At 48.3% G+C, this 18340-nt stretch overlaps 1 protein-coding gene across 1 annotated transcript in view; it reads right to left on the reverse strand.

The window, feature by feature from the left end:
• The window catches only part of MYBBP1A (MYB binding protein 1a), a 647917-nt gene that overhangs the window by 441362 nt on the left and 188215 nt on the right, over positions 1-18340 (reverse strand). Inside the window, exon 13 of the mRNA XM_069226890.1 lies at positions 18188-18296. Within this exon, the coding sequence (XP_069082991.1) occupies positions 18188-18296 (109 nt within the window). The remainder of the gene's footprint in view (positions 1-18187; positions 18297-18340) is intronic.

An 18340-nucleotide genomic window follows, 5' to 3' on the forward strand; every position in this document is an offset into this window, starting at 1 on the left:
GGGGCAAGAAACCTGTCCCTCTCTTGAAGGCCTTAGGCAGCAAGCTGCTGAAGAGTCCAATGGAAAGATAACAGGAACACATAGGGTCTATTGGGAAGATGGACTCCTTTACACTGAGGCAAGAGATCCCAAACCTGGTGCCACTAGGAGAGTGGTAGTGCCTCAGGAGTTTAGAGAGTTCATTCTGACCTTAGCCCATGATATTCCTCTTGCTGGGCATTTGGGACAAACCAAGGCGTGGGAGAGACTAGTCAACCACTTCTATTGGCCCAACATGTCCCAGAAGGTCAAGGAGATTTGTGTCTCTTGTGCCACCTGTCAAGCCAGTGGTAAGACAGGTGGACACCCAAAGGACCCCCTCATTCCACTTCCAGTGGTGGGGGTCCCCTTTGAAAGAGTGGGTGTGGACATAGTGGGTCCACTTGAACCTCCGCCTCAGGGAACCTGTACATACTAGTAGTAGTGGATCATGCTACTAGATACCCTAAAGCAATTCCCCTTAGGTTGACTACTGCCCCTGCAGTAGCCAAGGCACTCATTGGTATTTTTACCAGAGTGGGTTTTCCTAAGTAGGTGGTGTCTGACAGAGGTACCAACTGTAGGAAGTTGGCTCTGTATGTGCTATTTCAAAGTAAGGAATAGCACGCACAGAGTCCAAGGGTTCCCCTTAGAGGTAAAATAGTGGTAAAAAGAGATAATACTAATGCTCTATTTTGTGGTAGTGTGGTCGAGCAGTAGGCTTATCCAAGGAGTAGTGTTAAGCATTTGTTGTACATACACATAGACAATAAATGAGGTACACACACTCAGAGACAAATCCAGCCAATAGGTTTTGTATAGAAAAATATCTTTTCTTGGTTTATTTTAAGAACCACAGGTTCAAATTTAACATGTAATATCTTGTTTGAAAGGTATTGCAGGTAAGTACATTAGGAACTTTGAATCATTTCAATTGCATGTATACTTTTCAAGTTATTCACCAATAGCTATTTTAAAAGTGGACACAGTGCAATTTTCACAGTTCCTGGGGGAGGTAAGTTTTTGTTAGTTTTACCAGGTAAGTAAGACACTTACAGAGTTCAGTTCTTGGTCCAAGGTAGCCCACCGTTGGGGGTTCAGAGCAACCCCAAAGTTACCACACCAGCAGCTCAGGGCCGGTCAGGTGCAGAGTTCAAAGTGGTGCCCAAAACGCATAGGCTTCAATGGAGAGAAGGGGGTGCCCCGGTTCCAGTCTGCCAGCAGGTAAGTACCCGCGTCTTCGGAGGGCAGACCAGGGGGGTTTTGTAGGGCACCGGGGGGGACACAAGCCCACACAGAAATTTCACCCTCAGCGGCGCGGGGGCGGCCGGGTGCAGTGTTAGAACAAGCGTCGGGTTCGCAATGGAAGTCAATGAGAGATCAAGGGATCTCTTCAGCGCTGCAGGCAGGCAAGGGGGGGCTTCCTCGGGGAAACCTCCACTTGGGCAAGGGAGAGGGACTCCTGGGGGTCACTTCTGCAGTGAAAGTCCGGTCCTTCAGGTCCTGGGGGCTGTGGGTGCAGGGTCTTTTCCAGGCGTCGGGACTTAGGTTTCAGAGAGTCGCGGTCAGGGGAAGCCTCGGGATTCCCTCTGCAGGCGGCGCTGTGGGGGCTCAGGGGGGACAGGTTTTGGTACTCACAGTCGTAGAGTAGTCCGGGGGTCCTCCCTGAGGTGTTGGTTCTCCACCAGCCGAGTCGGGGTCGCCGGGTGCAGTGTTGCAAGTCTCACGCTTCTTGCGGGGAGATTGCAGGGTTCTTTAAAGCTGCTCCTTTGGATAAAGTTGCAGTCTTTTTGGAGCAGGTCCGCTGTCCTCGGGAGTTTCTTGTCGTCGTCGAAGCAGGGCAGTCCTCAGAGGATTCAGAGGTCACTGGTCCCTTTGGAAGGCGTCGCTGTAGCAGAGTTCTTTGGAAGGCAGGAGACAGGCCGGTGAGTTTCTGGAGCCAAGCCAGTTGTTGTCTTCTGGTCTTCCTCTGCAGGGGTTTTCAGCTAGGCAGTCCTTCTTCTTCTTGTTGCAGGAATCTAATTTCTAGGTTCAGGGAGAGCCCTTAAATACTAAATTTAAGGGCGTGTTTAGGTCTAGGGGGTTAGTAGCCAATGGCTACTAGCCCTGAGGGTGAGTACACCCTCTTTGTGCCTCCTCCCAAGGGGAGGGGGTCACATCCCTAATCCTATTGGGGGAATCCTCCATCTGCAAGATGGAGGATTTCTAAAAGTTAGAGTCACCTCAGCTCAGGACACCTTAGGGGCTGTCCTGACTGGCCAGTGACTCCTCCTTGTTGCTTTCTTTGTTCCCTCCAGCCTTGCCGCCAAAAGTGGGGGCCGTGGCCGGAAGGGGCGGGCAACTCCACTAAGCTGGAGTGCCCTGCTGTGCTGTGACAAAGGGGTGAGCCTTTGAGGCTCACCGCCAGGTGTTACAGCTCCTGCCTGGGGGAGGTGTTAGCATCTCCACCCAGTGCAGGCTTTGTTACTGGCCTCAGAGTGACAAAGGCACTCTCCCCATGGGGCCAGCAACATGTCTCTAGTGTGGCAGGCTGCTGGAACCAGTCAGCCTACACAGATAGTCGGTTAAGTTTCAGGGGGCACCTCTAAGGTGCCCTCTGTGGTGTATTTTACAATAAAATGTACACTGGCATCAGTGTGCATTTATTGTGCTGAGAAGTTTGATACCAAACTTCCCAGTTTTCAGTGTAGCCATTATGGTGCTGTGGAGTTCGTGTAAAACAGACTCCCAGACCATATACTCTTATGGCTACCCTGCACTTACAATGTCTAAAGTTTTGCTTAGACACTGTAGGGGCACAGTGCTCATGCACTGGTACCCTCACCTATGGTATAGTGCACCCTGCCTTAGGGCTGTAAGGCCTGCTAGAGGGGTGTCTTACCTATACTGCATAGGCAGTGAGAGGCTGGCATGGCACCCTGAGGGGAGTGCCATGTCGACTTACTCATTTTGTTCTCACTAGCACACGCAAGCTGGTAAGCAGTGTGTCTGTGCTGAGTGAGGGGTCTCTAGGGTGGCATAATACATGCTGCAGCCCTTAGAGACCTTCCCTGGCATCAGGGCCCTTGGTACCAGAGGTACCAGTTACAAGGGACTTATCTGGATGCCAGGGTCTGCCAATTGTGGAATCAAAAGTACAGGTTAGGGAAAGAACACTGGTGCTGGGGCCTGGTTAGCAGGCCTCAGCACACTTTCAATTCAAAACATAGCATCAGCAAAGGCAAAAAGTCAGGGGGTAACCATGCCAAGGAGGCATTTCCTTACACCAACTTTATGTCAGCATACCTGAAGCAAATGTGGAATGAGTGTGTGGTGACTTACAAATTCACCACACCACACCATCCACAAACCAATGGTCTTGTTGAAAGATTTAACAAGACATTGAAAGGCATGATCATGGGGCTCCCTGAAAAACTCAAAAGGAGATGGGATGTCCTCTTGCCATGTCTGCTTTTCGCCTACAGAGAGGTGCCTCAGAAGGGAGTAGGGTTTATCCCCTTTGAACTTCTGTTTGGCCATCCTGTAAGGGGACCACTAGCTCTTGTGAAAGAAGGCTGGGAGAGACCTCTTCATGAGCCTAAGCAAGATATAGTGGACTATGTACTAGGCCTACGTTCAAGGATGGCAGAGTATATGGAAAAGGCAAGTAAAAACCTTGAGGCCAGCCAACAGCTCCAGAAGTTTTGGTATGACCAAAAGGCTGCAATGGTTGAATTTCAGCCAGGGCAGAAAGTCTGGGTTTTGGAGCCTGTGGCTCCCAGGGCACTTCAGGACAAATGGAGTGGCCCTTACCCAATCCTGGAAAAGAAGAGTCAGGTCACCTACCTGGTAGACCTAGGCACTAGCAGGACCCCCAAGAGGGTGATCCATGTGAACCGCCTTAAGCTCTTCCATGACAGGGCTGATGTGAATCTGTTGATGGTAACAGATGAGGACCAGGAAGCTGAGAGTGAACCTCTCCCTGATCTCCTCTCCACAGACCCTAAAGATGGCTCAGTTGATGGAGTGATCTATTCAGACACCCTCTCTGGCCAACAGCAATCTGACTGTAGGAAGGTCCTGCAACAGTTTGCTGAGCTCTTTTCCCTAACCCCTGGTCAGACACACCTGTGTACCCATGATGTGGACACAGGAGACAGCATGCCTGTCAAAAACAAAATATTCAGACAGTCTGACCAAGTTAAGGAAAGCATCAAGGTGGAAGTCCACAAGATGCTGGAATTGGGAGTCATTGAGCACTCTGACAGCCCCTGGGCTAGCCCAGTGGTCTTAGTCCCCAAACCTCACACCAAAGATGGAAAGAGAGAGATGAGGTTTTGTGTGGACTACAGAGGATTTAATTCTGTCACCAAGACAGATGCCCATCCCATTCCAAGGGCAGATGAACTGATTGACAAACTACGTGCTGCCAAATACTTAAGTACCTTTGATTTGACAGCAGGGTACTGGCAAATCAAAATGGCACCAGGAGAAAAAGAAAAGACAGCGTTCTCTACACCTGATGGGCATTATCAGTTTACTGTTATGCCCTTTGGTTTAAAGAATGCCCCTGCCACCTTCCAAAGGTTGGATGAATCAAGTCCTTGCTGGCTTGGAGTCCTTTAGTGCAGTTTATCTTGGCGATATTGCGGTCTTTAGCTCCAGCTGGCAGGATCACCTGGTCCACCTGATGAAGGTTTTGAAGGCTCTGCAATCTGCAGGCCTCTCTATCAAGGCATCCAAATGCCAGATAGGGCAGGGAACTGTGGTTTACTTGGCCTCCACCTACAAGGTGACCCAAGTTCAGCCACTCCAGCCTAAGATCCAGATTATTCTGGACTGGGCAGCTCCAAAAACCCAGACTCAAGTGAGGGCATTCCTTGGCTTGACTGGGTACTACAGGAGGTTTGTGAAGGGATATGGATCCATAGTGACAGCCCTCACAGAACTCACCTCCAAGAAAATGCCCAAGAAAGTAAACTGGACTGTAGAATGCCAACAGGCTTTTAACACCCTGAAACAAGCAATGTGCACAGCACCAGTTCTCAAAGCTCCAGATTACTCCAAGCAGTTCATTGTGCAGACAGATGCCTCTGAACATGGGATAGGGGCAGTTTTGTCCCAAACAAATGATGATGGCCTTGACCAGCCTGTTGCTTTCATTAGCAGGAGGTTACTCCCCAGGGAGCAGCGTTGGAGTGCCATTGAGAGGGAGGCCTTTGCTGTGGTTTGGTCCCTGAAGAAGCTGAGACAATACCTCTTTGGTACTCACTTTGTAGTTCAAAATGACCACAGACCTCTCAGATGGCGGATGCAAATGAAAGGAAAAAATCCATAACTGTTGAGGTGGTCCATCTCCCTACAGGGAATGGACTTTATAGTGGAACACGGACCTGGGACTGCCCATGTGTAGGAAGTTGGCTCTGTATGCACTATTTCAAAGTAAGGAATAGTATGCACAGAGTCCAAGGGTTCCCCTTAGAGGTAAGATAGTGGCAAAAAGAGAATACTAATGCTCTATTTTGTGGTAGTGTGGTCGAGCAGTAGGCTTATCAAAGGAGTAGTGTTAAGCATTTGTTGTACACACACAGGCAATAAATGAGGAACACACACTCAGAGACAATTCCAGGCCAATAGGTTTTGGTATAGAAAAATAACTTTTCTTAATTTATTTTATGAACCACAGGTTCAAATTTTACATGTAATACTTTAAATGAAAGGTATTGCGGGTAGGTACTTCAGGAACTTTGAATAATCAAAATAGCATATACAGTCTTCACATAAATCACATATAGCTATTTTAAAACTAGACACTTAGTGCAATTTTCAACAGTTCCTGGGGGGAGTAAGAGTTAGTTAGTTTTTGCAGGTAAGTAAACCACCTACGGGGTTCAAGTTTGGGTCCAAGGTAGCCCACCGTTGGGGGTTCAGAGCAACCCCAAAGTTACCACACCAGCAGCTCAGGGCCGGTCAGGTGCAGAGTTCAAAGTGGTGCCCAAAACGCATTGGCTTCAATGGAGAAGGGGATGCGCCAGTTCCAGTCTGCCAGCAGGTAAGTACCCGCGTCTTCGGAGGGCAGACCAGGGGGGTTTTGTAGGGCACCGGGGGGGACACAAGTCCACACAGAAAGTACACCCTCAGCAGCACGGGGCGGCCAGGTGCAGTGTGCAAACATGCGTCAGGTTTGTAATTGAAATCAATGGGAGACCAAGGGGTCTCTTCAGCGATGCAGACAGGCAAGGGGGGGGCTCCTCGGGGTAGCCACCACCTGGGCAAGGGAGAGGGCCTCCTGGGGGTCACTCCTGCACTGGAGTTCCGATCTTTCAGGTCCTGGGGGCTGCGGGTGCAGAGTCTTTAACAGGCGTCGGGATCTAGGTAGCAGGCAGTCGCGGTCAGGGGGAGCCTCGGGATTCCCTCTGCAGGCGTCGCTGTGGGGGCTCAGGGGGGGGACAACTCTGGCTACTCACAGTCTCGTAGTCGCCGGGGAGTCCTCCCTGAAGTGTTGTTTCTCCACAAGTCGAGCCGGGGGCGTCGGGTGCAGAGTAGCAAGTCTCACCCTTCCAGCGGGAAACGCAGTTGTTTTAAAGTTGCTCCTTTGGAAACAAAGTTGCAGTCTTGGATGAACAGAGCTGCTGTCCTCGGCAGTTCTTGGTCCTTCTAGAGCAGGGCAGTCCTCTGAGGATTCAGAGGTCGCTGGTCCCTGGGGAAAGCGTCGCTGGAGCAGTGTCTTTAGAAGTGGGGAGACAGGCCGGTAGAGCTGGGGCCAAAGCAGTTGGTGTCTCCGTCTTCTCTGCAGGGTTTCTCAGCTTAGCAGTCCTCTTCTTCTTAGGTGGCAGGAATCGGAGTTCCTAGGTTCTGGGGAGCCCCTAAATACACAATTTAGGGGTGTGTTTAGGTCTGGGAGGGCAGTAGCCAATGGCTACTTGCCCGGAGGGTGGCTACACCCTCTTTGTGCCTCCTCCCAAGGGGAGGGGGTCACATTCCTATCCCTATTGGGGGAATCCTCCATCTGCAAGATGGAGGATTTCTAAAAGTCAGAGTCACCTCAGCTTAGGTTGCCTTAGGGGCTGTCCTGACTGGCCAGTGACTCCTCCTTGTTTTTCTCATTATCTCTCCTGGACTTGCCGCCAAAAGTGGGGGCTGTGTCCAGGTGGTGGGCATCTCCACTAGCTGGAGTGCCCTGGGGCATTGTAACACGAAGCCTGAGCCTTTGAGGCTCAATGCTAGGTGTTACAGTTCCTGCAGGGGGGAGGTGTGAAGCACCTCCACCCAGAGCAGGCTTTTGTTTCTGTCCTCAGAGAGCACAAAGACCCTCACCACATGGGGTCAGAAACACGTCTCTCAGCAGCAGGCTGGCACAGACCAGTCAGTCCTGCACTGAACAATTGGGTAAAATACAGGGGACATCTCTAAGATGCCCTCTGTGTGCATTTTTTAATAAATCCAACACTGGCATCAGTGTGGGTTTATCATTCTGAGAAGTTTGCTACTAAACTTCCCAATATTCAGTGTAGCCATTATGGAGCTGGGGAGTTCATTTTTGACAGACTCCCAGACCATATACTCTTATGGCTACCCTGCACTTACAATGTCTAAGGTTTTGCTTAGACACTGTAGGGGCATAGTGCTCATGCACCTATGCCCTCACCTGTGGTATAGTGCACCCTGCCTTAGGGCTGTAAGGCCTGTTAGAGGGATGACTTACCTATGCCATAGGCAGTGTGAGGTTGGCATGGCACCCTGAGGGGAGTGCCATGTCGATTTAGTCATTTTCTCCCCACCAGCACACACAAGCTGGAAAGCAGTGTGTCTGTGCTGAGTGAGGGGTCCCTAGGGTGGCATAAGACATGCTGCAGCCCTTAGAGACCTTCCCTGGCATCAGGGCCCTTGGTACCAGGGGTACCAGTTACAAGGGACTTATCTGGGTGCCAGGGTTGTGCCAAATGTGGAAACAATGGTACATTTTAGGTGAAAGAACACTGGTGCTGGGGCCTGGTTAGCAGGGTCCCAGCATGCTTCTCAGTCAAGTCAGCATCAGTATCAGGCAAAAAGTGGGGGGTAACTGCAACAGGGAGCCATTTCTTTACACCATGCCAATGCAGATGGCCTTTCCAGGTTCTTCCACTTAGAAAATGAAGACTCTCTTGGGAAAGCTTAGTCTCATCCTCTTTCGTTTGGGGGGGGGGGGAGGGGGGGGGGGGGTTGTGTAAGGAAATGCCTCCTTGGCATGGTTACCCCCTGACTTTTTGCCTTTCTGATGCTAAGTTTTGATTTGAAAGTGTGCTGAGGCCTGCTAACCAGGCCCCAGCACCAGTGTTCTCCTCAGTAACAAAGCCTGCACTGGGTGGAGATGCTAACACCTCCCCCTGCAGGAACTGTAACACCTGGCGGTGAGCCTCAAAGGCTCACCCCCTTTGTTACAGCACCACAGGGCACTCCAACTAGTGGAGTTGCCCGCCCCCTCAGGCTACGGCCCCACTTTTGGCGGCAAGGCCGGAGGAGATAATGAGAAAAACAAGAAGGAGTCACTGGCCAGTCAGGACAGCCCCTAAGGTGTCCTGAGCTGAGGTGACTAACTTTTAGAAATCCTCCATCTTGCAGATGGAGGATTCCCCCAATAGGATTAGGGATGTGCCCCCCTCCCCTCAGGGAGGAGGCACAAAGAGGGTGTAGCCACCCTCAGGGCTAGTAGCCATTGGCTACTAACCCCCCAGACCTAAACACACCTCCCCCCAGACCTAAACACTCCTCAGAACCTAGGAACTCAGATTCCTGCAACCTAAGAAGAAGAGGACTGCTGAGCTGAAAAACCCTGCAGAGAGATACCAACTGCTTTGGCCCCAGCTCTACCGGCCTGTCTCCCCCACTTCTAAAGACACTGCTCCAGCGACGCTTTCCACAGGGACCAGCAACCTCTGAAGCCTCAGAGGACTGCCCTGCATCTAGAAGGACCAAGAACTCCCGAGGACAGCGGCTCTGTTCACCAAAGACTGCAACTTTGCAACAAAGGAGCAACTTTGAAACAACTCGCGTTTCCCGACGGAAGCGTGAGACTTGACACACTGCACCCGACGCCCCCGGCTCGACTTGTGGAGAACAATCACTTCAGGGAGGACTCCCCGGCGACTGCGAGACCGTGAGTAGCCAGAGTTGACCCCCCTGGGCCCCCACAGCGATGCCTGCAGAGGGAATCCAGAGGTTCCCCCTGGCCGCGACTGCCTGCTTCAAAGACCCGACACCCGGTAAGGGCACTGCATCCGCAGCCCCCAGGACCTGAAGGATCCGACCTCCAGTGCAGGAGCGACCCCCAGGAGGCCCTCTCCCTTGCCCAGGTGGTTGCTACCCCGAGGAGGCCCCCCCCCCCTTGCCTGCCTGCATCGCTGAAGAGACCCCTTGGTCTCCCATTGATTTCTATTACAAACCCGACGCTTGTTTGCACACTGCACCCGGCCTCCCCAGTGCCGCTGAGGGTGTACTTTCTGTGTGGACTTGTGTCCCCCCCCAGTGCCCTACAAAACCCCCCTGGTCTGCCCTCCGAAGACACGGGTACTTACCTGCTGGCAGACTGGAACCGGGGCACCCCCTTCTCCATTGAAGCCTATGTGTTTTGGGCACCACTTTGACCTCTGCACCTGACCGACCCTGAGCTGCTGGTGTGGTAACTTTGGGGTTGCTCTGAACCCCAAACGGTGGGCTACCTTGGACCCAAACTTGAACCCCGTAGGTGGTTTACTTACCTGCAAAAACTAACAAACACTTACCTCCCCCAGGAACTGTTGAAAATTGCACTGTCTAGTTTTAAAATAGCTATATGTCATTTATGTGAAAACTGTATATGCTATTTTGCTAATTCAAAGTTCCTAAAGTACCTACCTGAAATACCTTTCATTTGAAGTATTACTTGTAAATCTTGAACCTGTGGTTCTTAAAATAAACTAAGAAAATATATTTTTCTATACAAAAACCTATTGGCCTGGAATTGTCTCTGAGTGTGTGCTCCTCATTTATTGCCTGTGTGTGTACAACAAATGCTTAACACTACTCCTTTGATAAGCCTACTGCTCGACCACACTACCACAAAATAGAGCATTAGAATTATCTCTTTTTGCCACTATCTTACCTCTAAGGGGAACCCTTGGACTCTGTGCATACTACTCCTTACTTTGAAATAGTGCATACAGAGCCAACTTCCTACAGTGTATCTATGGCTTCTGATTGACAGAATGGGGAACAGTACAGTACCAATTTCCTCAAACTAAGATATGTATGGTTGGGGGCATGTTGAGGATCATAGAGTCCTTTCATGACAAGATTGTGTGTGTGCATGCCCCACCCCAAGCACTGTGTGCATGTAATTGTGTGTTTTATGAGGCTGAGTGGTTTTCTATGACATGTGCATGTACTGGAGTTTTTTTTTTTATGTAACGTTAAACAATTGTGCAGCATTTCTAAGAGTGCAAGAGGGATGGTTATGGTTTACCTAGTTTGTAGAGTATCCTACAGTTTTCTTGAAGTTTGTCGACAAAGCTAAATTTTTGAGAGAGGACAAGTTGTTCACTTTTAAACATTTTTTTAAAAATGGATACTTGCTCTATTGTTGGATATTAGCTTGTGAGGCAATGACAATAAAGAGTCTCCTCTACTATTCAGTACAGTGTTGGGTGGAAGATGAGGAAATATTCGTACACACAAAGTGGGAGAGTTTCAAGATCAATATATCTGGTATGATGGTCATGACATCTTTTGGATTTAGTGAGAGCAGAAACATAGGAGGATTTTTCAGTCATTTTCTTAATGGTGGTGATTTAGAGGGAAGGAATCAAGTTGCTGGGTACATCTAGTACCTAATATAAAAAAATATGTGCAGGGGCCTAAGGGTTGTCATAGCAGCCAGCCAGTGGTGGTGTGAATTGCTAAGGGTTGGCGAATACCACGGCTGACTAATCTTCATTAAAGTGTTTCTTTTTTGTACCAGTACAAACTCAGGGATTGATTTAGAAATTGGCGGATGGGTTACTTCTTCACAACGGTGACTGATATCTCACCCGCCGAAATCTGAATCCCATTATATTCGATGAGATTTAGATTTCAACAGACAGGATATTTGTCACTGTTGTGACAGAGTAACTCGGCCACCGACTTCTAAATGAGACCCTCTATCTAACTTTTTCCCCTCGATGTCACTGTTTCCATCTCTTTGCCTTCTCCATACTTTTCTGATTTTAAGTATTTCTTTCTCCAGCTCAAAGTCGGATGGTGGAAAATAAGTCACTGTTGCCAAAGATTAGTACCAGTGTCCACCAAATGCAACCTCTAGCACAAATTAAGTCATGTGAATCCTATGAAAGAACCACAGTACATGTAGAATGGAAAAGTGTAGAGAAGATGTAAAGGTTAATATCAGAGGTCTGATCAATAATCTTCCCATTATCATAAATATTTAAATATAATTCATAGTTCAGGTTTTGCTAGCCAGGTTTGAGTGGGGGGTTAAACATAGACTCATCCCACTGTGCTGCAAAGACACAAGACCAGTTAGGGCAATTTGGGCACTAACTCCTGGAACATCTAAAAAGACACACCGACAAAAGTGGGATAAATTTGATCTGCCCAGTTCTAATCAGAAATAACAAGGAGGCACCAGAGACAAGGGTAAGGAGCATTCTCTGTGCCAGCCCTGACTCTGGAATAACCTGCAAAGGTGAGAGTCATCAAGAAAGCAGCCAGATATTTAGGTGGGACGAGGTAGCACTTACAAGAGGACAAAATAAAGGCGTCCCTATAGGTGACAAGAGAACCACAGCACAGGTGGTCAACTGACAGAGGCTACAGAGAGCTGCTCTTCCACCCCCGCTTATTTTTATTTTATAACCCATCAGCATCTGAAACAAAGGTGAGGGAAATGTGGGTTTGAGTAATGGGATGGGTGCTCCACAGAGAAAATGGCATCTGTGTGCTGGGGTAGTCGTGGGGACTAATGTGCTTTACCGTGGTCTTCAGAGAGTTTGGAGGGGTCTCTACAGAAGTGACATTGCTGCGTATCACTGTTCCTTCTAGTTGGTGGTGATTTTCACAGCACAAGTGAGCAAAGAAGGAAGCCACAGTAGTCTTAGAACCCAGTGACCTTAAACAGCCCTGTTCTCCTGGACTCAGCATGGCAAGTACAATAGGTGGAAAGAAAAAGTCAAACTTAAAAGACCACCTTCATCAGAGGAGCACTAGGAAAGCGAACACTGGCAGAAGACGTGGAAAGAACAAAGGAGAAGCAGTTAATCTGAGACACAATGTCAATAACAATGAAACCATCACCATAAAACTCAAGAGAGATATTGCAGCAAGTAAAAAAGAACAGAAACAAAACTTAATAGGAAATTACCAGAGTAACTGACGAGTTAGGAAACAATGTAAATACCCTGGAAGAAAGACTAGATGAGGAAAATCAGTTAGCAAGAATTAGGAGCCAGTCTCATAATTATAGCAGAAAAGAACGTAGTGCTACAAGAATAGCAAGAGCAGGTAGAAAATCGCACATGATGAAACATTAGGATCAGGGTTTCTGCTGGGAGCCAAAGGCAACAACATCAAGACATTCTCTCTGAAAGTTCAGGGTGCCACTTCAGAGTAGACAAAAGTCCATAAGAGAGTGTATCTTTCTTGCAAGAGGACCAGGCATGCAAGATGACGGCTTGGGTCTCACCAACTTGAGGACACCTCTTGGGCAGGTCAGGACTAGGTCTCCAAGCAGGCATCTCAACGTCCAGATGCGGGCAGGTGATCACGGGTAGCTGGGGTCTCAGAAGTGCAGCCTTCTCTCAGTCTTTGTGTCCCTTGTGCTGAACATGGGGTTCAGTAGTTGCTGCTCCTTCTTGGTGCAGCCTCTCTTTGCAGCGTCCAGGGAGCAGCAAGGCAGTTCTTTTGTCTTCATGCCAGTACAGCAGTGATCTGTAAACTGTGTGTCTCAGGTGCCCCTTCTATGCCAGCTTCTCGTTCGTGGAAGAATAGGTGTAGGAAGTTGGCTCTGTATGCACTATTTCAAAGTAAGGAATAGTATGCACAGAGTCCAAGGGTTCCCCTTAGAGGTAAGATAGTGGCAAAAAGAGATAATACTAATACTCTATTTTGTGGTAGTGTGGTCGAGCAGTAGGCTTATCAAAGGAGTAGTGTTAAGCATTTGTTGTACATACACACAGGCAATAAATGAGGAACACACACTCAGAGACAAATCCAGGCCAATAGGTTTTGTTATAGAAAAATATCTTTTCTTAGTTTATTTTAAGAACCACAGGTTCAAATTCTACATGTAATATCTCATTTGAAAGGTATTGCAGGTAAGTACTTTAGGAACTTTGAATAATTACAGTAGCATATATACTTTTCACATAAAACACAAATAGCTGTTTTAAAAGTGGACACTGTGCAATTTTCACAGTTCCTGGGGGAGGTAAGTTATTGTTAGTTTTAGCAGGTAAGTAAATCACTTACAAGTCTCAGGTTTGGGTCCAAGGTAGCCCACCGTTGGGGGTTCAGAGCAACCCCAAAGTTACCACACCAGCAGCTCAGGGCCGGTCAGGTGCAGAGGTCAAAGAGGTGCCCAAAACACATAGGCTTCAATGAGAGAAGGGGGTGCCCCGGTTCCAGTCTGCCAGCAGGTAAGTACCCGCGTCTTCGGAGGCAGACCAGGGGGGGTTTTGTAGGGCACCGGGGGGGACACAAGTCAGCACAAAAAGTACACCCTCAGCAGCGCGGGGGCGGCCGGGTGCAGTGTGCAAACAAGCGTCGGGTTCTCTGTAGGTTTCAATGGGAGACCAAGGGGTCTCTTCAGCGGTGCAGGCAGGCAAGGAGGGGGGGGCTCCTCGGGGTAGCCACCACCTGGGCAAGGGAGAGGGCCTCCTGGGGGTCACTCCTACACAGAAGTTCCGTTCCTTCAGGTGCTGGAGGCTGCGGGTGCAGGGTCTTTTCCAGCCGTCGGGACTTTAGGTTCAGGCAGTCGCAGTCAGGGGGAGCCTCGGGATTCCCTCTGCAGGCATCGCTGTGGGGGCTCAGGGGGGACAACTTTGGTTACTCACGGTCTCGGAGTCGCCGGAGGGTCCTCCCTGAGGTGTTGGTTCTCCACCAGTCGAGTCGGGGTCGCCGGGTGCAGTGTTGCAAGTCTCACGCTTCTTGCGGGGATTTGCAGGGGTCTTTAAATCTGCTCCTCTGTAACAAAGTTGCAGTTCTTTTGGAGCAGTGCCGCTGTCCTCGGGGGTTTCTGGTCTTTCTTGAAGCAGGGCAGTCCTCTGAGGATTCAGAGGTCGCTGGTCCTTGGGAAAGCGTCGCTGGAGCAGGTTTCTTTGGAAGGCAGGAGACAGGCCGGTAGGTCTGGGGCCAAAGCAGTTGGTGTCTTCTTCTCTTCCTCTGCAGGGGTCTTTCAGCTCAGCAGTCCTCTTCTTCTTGTAAGTTGCAGGAATCTAAATCTTTAGGTTCAGGGGGGCCCTTAAATACTAAATTTAAGGGCGTGTTTAGGTCTGGGGGGTTAGTAGCCAATGGCTACTAGCCCTGAGGGTGGGTACACCCTCTTTGTGCATCCTCCCAAGGGGAGGGGGTCACATCCCTAATCCTATTGGGGAATCCTCCATCTGCAAGATGGAGGATTTCTAAAAGTTAGAGTCACTTCAGCTCAGGACACCTTAGGGGCTGTCCTGACTGGCCAGTGACTCCTCCTTGTTATTCTCATTATTTCCTCCGGCCTTGCCGCCAAAAGTGGGGGCCGTGGCCGGAGGGGGCGGGCAACTCCACTAGCTGGAGTGTCCTGCGGTGCTGGAACAAAGGGGTGAGCCTTTGAGGCTCACCGCCAGGTGTTACAGCTCCTGCCTGGGGGAGGTGTTAGCATCTCCACCCAGTGCAGGCTTTGTTACTGGCCTCAGAGTGACAAAGGCACCCTCCCCATGGGGCCAGCAACATGTCTCGGTTGTGGCAGGCTGCTGGAACCAGTCAGCCTACACAGATAGTCGGTTAAGGTTTCAGGGGGCACCTCTAAGGTGCCCTCTGGGGTGTATTTCACAATAAAATGTACACTGGCATCAGTGTGCATTTATTGTGCTGAGAAGTTTGATACCAAACTTCCCAGTTTTCAGTGTAGCCATTATGGTGCTGTGGAGTCCGTGTTTGACAGACTCCCAGACCATATACTCTTATGGCTACCCTGCACTTACAATGTCTAAGGTTTGGCTTAGACACTGTAGGGGCACAGTACTCATGCACTGGTGCCCTCACCTATGGTATAGTGCACCCTGCCTTAGGGCTGTAAGGCCTACTAGAGGGGTGACTTATCTATACTGCATAGGCAGTGTGAGGTTGGCATGGCACCCTGAGGGGAGTGCCATGTCGACTTACTCGTTTTGTTCTCACCAGCACACACAAGCTGGTAAGCAGTGTGTCTGTGCTGAGTGAGGGGTCCCCAGGGTGGCATAAGATATGCTGCAGCCCTTAGAGACCTTCCCTGGCATCAGGGCCCTTGGTACCAGGGGTACCAGTTACAAGGGACTTACCTGGATGCCAGGGTGTGCCAATTGTGGAATCAAAAGTACAGGTTAGGGAAAGAACACTGGTGCTGGGGCCTGGTTAGCAGGCCTCAGCACACTTTCAATTCAAAACATAGCATCAGCAAAGGCAAAAAGTCAGGGGGTAACCATGCCAAGGAGGCATTTCCTTACAATAGGACTCTCTAGCTAGTGGAGCCTTTGTTCCCCCGAGGCTATCCTTCCCACTTTATGTCACTTCCTGGGAGCTGGTCCACAAACAATTCCAGCATACCCCTCTCTATCTTAAACCAGTATAGTACAAGCCTTCTTCCCCTTTGAGGAGCCGTGGGCATATCCCTGGGTTGTAACCTGCATTATGAGCCATTCTTCCTGGAAAACCGATTCTGCAACAGGTTTCCCCCTCTGAATGAGATGTCAGCCTGTCTGCCTACACAAAGGAGTGGGCAGGCAAAAGTGTCATTTGCTTTACCGAGGCGGTGGCCACCACCCAGTAGTCATCCTGCTGGAGGAGGTTAGACCTCCTCCACATAGCAATTCTCTTTGTTACATGTTTTTGGGAGTGCTTCATACTTCCTAACAAGGGGGCAACATGTCTTGAGTGACAAATGCTGCAGATAAATAGGAAAGGATAACAAAGGTTTGGTCAACCAAGTGGTGACTTTCCACAGTCACCTTTCTATTAAAGGTTACCTTAAATCAGACATCAGCAAAGCCTCAGGTTTAATGCAACAATTAATTTGATTCCGTGGAGTGATATCTTTGATGATTCCAAATTGAAGTTAGCACTTTAGCACAGTGGCTAGCAAATCGTTATGTTAGTCTATGGGACCACTGACCATGCTACAGTTTTTACTGTCAGAGCATGATAAATATAAAATAAACATGGGCTTCTTTTCAATATTAAACACTCTGGTGTGCTCATCAGGTCTTATGGATGGCATACTAATATTAATTAGGAGGTTTTGACCCAGCCAAGAAGAGATTTCTGGTTTAAAGCTGCCGGACTAGGCTGCTGTGGGAGGACCTGAGTCACAGTTTCATCTGGTCACTGAAGTGGTGGCACAATTAGGTGCTACAGTCCTTTAGAGACATCTTACTAGCCTTGGGTACTTCTTGTATCATATAATTAAATTATAAGTAATTGAAATGAGCCAATCAAGTATTAGCCAACAGCACACTTACTGTAGGGGTCAGGCACACGCACTGGAGCCTAGACCTCAGGGCCCATGCACCATAAACACGAAAACCCAGCAGCATCAGTCCAAAGACTGGAGAGGAGGGTGGGGAATCATTCAAAAAGAGGTCCTCTCCTACAGTATGGTAGCGGAAAAAGCATATAAGGAAGCAGGCTGGAAAACACATGCACTCTAATGGAGAGAAAAAAGGAGTTTCCTTAGCCATTCAATAAAAGCAAGCAAGTAAGAGTGGCAATAAAGCAAACCGATAGTAAGCAATGGGTGAGGTGTAAGCTCACTGTAAACTCATCATAGGTAACCAACCACCTTTTGAGTCACAGCTTTAAAGACAAACAAACAAAATCAATCACAGTATAACCCCATCTAATTGGAGGGAACATGGTTGGTCCCTACTTTTGACTATTAGTAAAAGTAGCTGACATAATTTGAAGAAAATGAGAAGGAACATGTGGGGATTCCAAAGTGTGGGAAGAATTAAAGAGAGGTGAGGGAAGACAACCTAGTAGAAGATGGAATGATGAAGAGGGGAAACACAGGTCCAGGACATCAGATAAAATAGCATAGCGATAACATAAGAATTAAGCCCTACGTAAACTAGCCATTCCAGCTTAAAAAAAACACACACAGTAGTCAAGAAACCTAAGTATTTTACACAAATTGACCGGGATAGAAGCTGATAATTGCTGCCTTCTCGAAGCACATCTTCTGAATGCTGACCAAGAGCATCTTTGGAACAGAGAGATTTCCTGCAACAATACTTTGTCAGCCTCTGGAAAATCACAGGAGTGGCATTCCTTCTTTGTCCCCTTTTAGAAATTGCGGTACAGAACCAGAGGAGAGATAGAGAAGGAAGATGAGTTGCTACCAGGATCTACTTCGAGCAGAGGTTCAAAGATATTGGTGCTTGTCGTCCTGTTATTTTACAAATGAGGCAAGAATATCTTGTTTCTGGGAAGCATACATTCATAGTGGATCAGATCTATGAATAATGATGGACAAATACCACACAGCTCTGGTAATCATAATACATGCAAGATATTTTACTTTTAATGGACTCTTACGTTCTTACCTCTAGCCCTGTTACTAGAAATTACCATAATAAAATTATTTTTTTCTATATTTACAATTACTAAAGATTGTTAAAATTCCTATAGGTGAAAATTGCAATAAAATGAGTAGTACAATATTTCTCATTGAGATTTCTATGCATATTAAGCATGGTATGTATGTGGCACATCAGTCTAAAAATAAGGTATATTGGTACTCAACAGCGGTGCACAATCTAAACTTACGGTTTGAAGGCAAGCATCACATGTAACAGAGGTAAATAGATGTAGTCTACTATTTTATTCTATATTCTGCCATTTTCTACTATTTTATTCTATATTCTGCGATTTAAAATACAACATCTAAAAGTATTTAATATATACAAGTGCTTCAGGAACAGCCACATGGTGGAACAGCTGGTAGTACCTTAAAGAGATGAATTCCCACCAAAAGCAGAAGTTGCTGGAAAGCAGACATTTCTACACTTCGGGATGTCTTTGCTTTCTTCTGGAGATTCTCCACAGACTGAATCATTCTACATAAAAAATGTGCAAGGTGAATAGCAAAAAAAAAATTTAA

The sequence above is a fragment of the Pleurodeles waltl genome, chromosome 3_2 (assembly GCF_031143425.1).
Source record: "Pleurodeles waltl isolate 20211129_DDA chromosome 3_2, aPleWal1.hap1.20221129, whole genome shotgun sequence".
In the NCBI taxonomy this organism is placed as follows: domain Eukaryota; kingdom Metazoa; phylum Chordata; class Amphibia; order Caudata; family Salamandridae; genus Pleurodeles; species Pleurodeles waltl.